This window comes from Acyrthosiphon pisum, unplaced genomic scaffold (genome assembly GCF_005508785.2).
Source record: "Acyrthosiphon pisum isolate AL4f unplaced genomic scaffold, pea_aphid_22Mar2018_4r6ur Scaffold_14793;HRSCAF=15444, whole genome shotgun sequence".
Lineage (NCBI taxonomy): Eukaryota > Metazoa > Arthropoda > Insecta > Hemiptera > Aphididae > Acyrthosiphon > Acyrthosiphon pisum.
This window is the reverse complement of record NW_021763539.1, coordinates 2,060-5,026: the sequence shown is the minus strand read 5'-3', so window position 1 is coordinate 5,026 and position 2,967 is coordinate 2,060. Positions and strand designations below refer to the sequence as shown.

Sequence of the window (2,967 nt, the reverse complement as noted above, 5' to 3'; positions counted from 1 at the left end):
TACATTGGAAAACAATGCAGTGGAGGACCAATCAAATACTTTATTGTCCTCTGTAGGCAATTTGCCGATACGCTCACAAGTGCTCATGTCTACCGTAGAAATTCTCATACAAGACGCCAATGGGTGTTATCAAAGAGCACGAGCATTGTTAGATTCTGCTGGTGAGAGTAGCTACATGACCGAAAGTTGTCGACATAGACTAGGTGTATCGCGGCAGAAGTGTCATTTAGCAGTTAGTGGCATATCTGGAGTGAAAGTACCCACGATAAAAGCTCGAGCGCAAGTAGTTATTCGCCCTGTACGACACCATGAACAGCAAATGACAATCGAAGCGTATGTAGTAACCAGATGTACGCCGTCCAAACATATACGAGATGCAGATTGGGTGCATCTAAAAGATCTTGAACTAGCCGATCCAAATTTCAACGAACCATTACCCGTAGACGTACTGCTAGGCGCCGAAGTTTTCCCCTACATCATACGAAGTGGGCGACGGGAAAATTTACTAAGTGAGCCAGTTGGTATCGAAACAGTGTTCGGTTGGGCTCTAATGGGAAACACTGGTAACACTAATCCTAAGAGAAGCACTACGTTATTAACATCTTTGGACAGTGTAGATCTTGTGTTACGACGGTTCTGGGAAATAGAGGAAGTACTAAATGCGTCAAAGACGAGTCCGGCAGAAGAGGACTGTGAGCGTATTTATCGTTCTACGACTACACGAGAATCAGACGGTCGATACGTTGTACATTTACCATTCAATTGCAAACCGCCGCAGCTTGGACAGTCACGACAAATGGCCCTCAACCGGCTTTATCGTTTAGAATCCCGATTAGATAAGTTGCCGCAGTTACGACAACAATACAATACTGCCATGCAGGATTATCTCGATAGCGGTCACATGCAAATAGTACCAGAAGCCACATCCGAAGCGGAACAGGCTTATTACACTCCACATCAAGTAGTGATTAAACCTGACAGTACTACTACAAAAGTGAGAGTTGTGTACGATGCGTCAGCTACTACTTCGAACGGGAAGTCGTTGAATGACAACCTTTATACTGGTAAAAAATACAACAAGACTTGCCGGGTCTTCATCAACTTAATTCCAGAAATCAATTTACTGTATGTTCTGAACCATTAATAGATATTTTAGAAGTGCTAGCCACAAAAAAATGTTTTCGTAAAATAGCTAATGTACAATCTTTTTCCGGTAGTCAAGGTTTTAAGAAGTGTCTACGTAAAACTAAATGCTTAGCAAATAAATGTAAATGAAAATCCGGAGGAATACTTTGTAATTCTAAATGTCATCCGAACTCAAATTGTTCCAATAAATAATTGTATTTCATTTTAAAATTTTTATCATGTAAATAGTAAAATTGTTCAAATATATAATTTATAGTTTACTAGTAATAATAATAAAAAAATGTTTTTTTCTAATTAGTCTCATTTGATTTTTGCTACTAGAAAGACTCTGTATAATCTGTACCATTTTAAGTGTTTGATGCGTTGGTCATGTTGTACCGACGTTATGAGTTTACGATTATAGTTATAGGGATACTTTATATACAGCACATGGGATAATGTATAAATTGATTGGATACCTACTACATATTTAAGGTGGATAATATATACATTACACTGTTCATATGGATGAGGTTCATATTAACCGGGTAATATGTACACTAACCTTTTTGTACTTTACCCGTAACATATAAAATAATAAATGTTTAGAGATTATATTGCATCATTATTTTTTCAACACCTAATTTTTAGCTAAATGTTGTGTGCATTTTTTTTCATTGTCTTTTTGAGGTAATCTAACGACTTATTTTCTTTCTTACAACATTTCATAAAAAAACGTTAATTTTTTATTTTACTACAATAATATGATTTAAGTTATTTTCAGCGTCTGTATGTATTATTTATTCATAATGTTTATATTTACATCCATATATTTAATATTTGTGATCGATTCTTAGGAAAACAGTATGGCTTTTAGTCTTAGTATGGTAATCTAACAGCCTATTTTGTTTTCTACAGAATTTCATAAAAAAATCTTCAATTTTTTTATTTGATTATTGTAAATTTAACATTTTTTTTTATTTATTAATTAAAATACATTTGTAATTTGTGAACCATTTCTAAAAAATAAGTTAATATTTGTATTTTTAAAATCCTGTTTGGAAATTACTTGACGATTCAAAATCATAACAGAAATGTTTGTATTATTATGGTATTGCTTTGGTTTTATTTTTATTTAATATTTTTTTAAAAACGAAATATGTCAAAACAATTTTAACTTTAGGAAATACTTTTAATCAACCATGGAAAGTTAAGTTAAAATGTTTTTAGTATGACATTTTTTTTTATTGAAATAAATGTTTTTTTTTTTTTATTACAACACAATGTCATGTTATTCTTATGGGTACTTAATATAATATAGTAATAATTACTAATTATTAATATTTAATCATAAATGTATATCTACATCCATATATTTAATATTTGTGATCGATTCCTAAGAATACACGATACGGATGTTAGTCTCTGTATGACAATCTAACAACCTATTTGTTTTCTACAGAATTTCACAAAAAAATCTTCAATATCTTTATTTCATTAATATAAATGTAACATTTTTTTTTGATTAATTATAATACAATTAATGTTATTTCATGCGTGTGCATTATATTTATAATTTGTGAACGTATTCTAAAGAATACATTTATATTTGTAATTTAAAAACCCGGTTCTAAGGGTCGTAGTGTAATATAAATTAGTCTATAACCTTCATAAAAAACTGGGATACATAAAAATTAATCCAAAAATAATTTTTAAGATTCTACTGTTTGTTCCAGAGGTGTTTGCACAGACGTGGTTGGATCAGTTGTGGTCGGGATTTGACCAGTTGCCATTGCCATGGCTGTTTTTGGCATTTGTATTTGCATTAATGACCACCTTTTG

The 2,967-nt window shown here is 31.9% G+C and overlaps 1 protein-coding gene across 1 annotated transcript; it reads left to right on the top strand.

Moving 5' to 3' along the window:
- Positions 1-85: 85 nt before the first annotated feature.
- On the top strand, positions 86-1,144 carry LOC103311698. Its single transcript, XM_008191392.1, has one exon. It carries the CDS (start codon positions 86-88, stop codon positions 1,142-1,144), a length of 1,059 nt encoding a protein of 352 aa, XP_008189614.1.
- Positions 1,145-2,967: the final 1,823 nt, after the last annotated feature.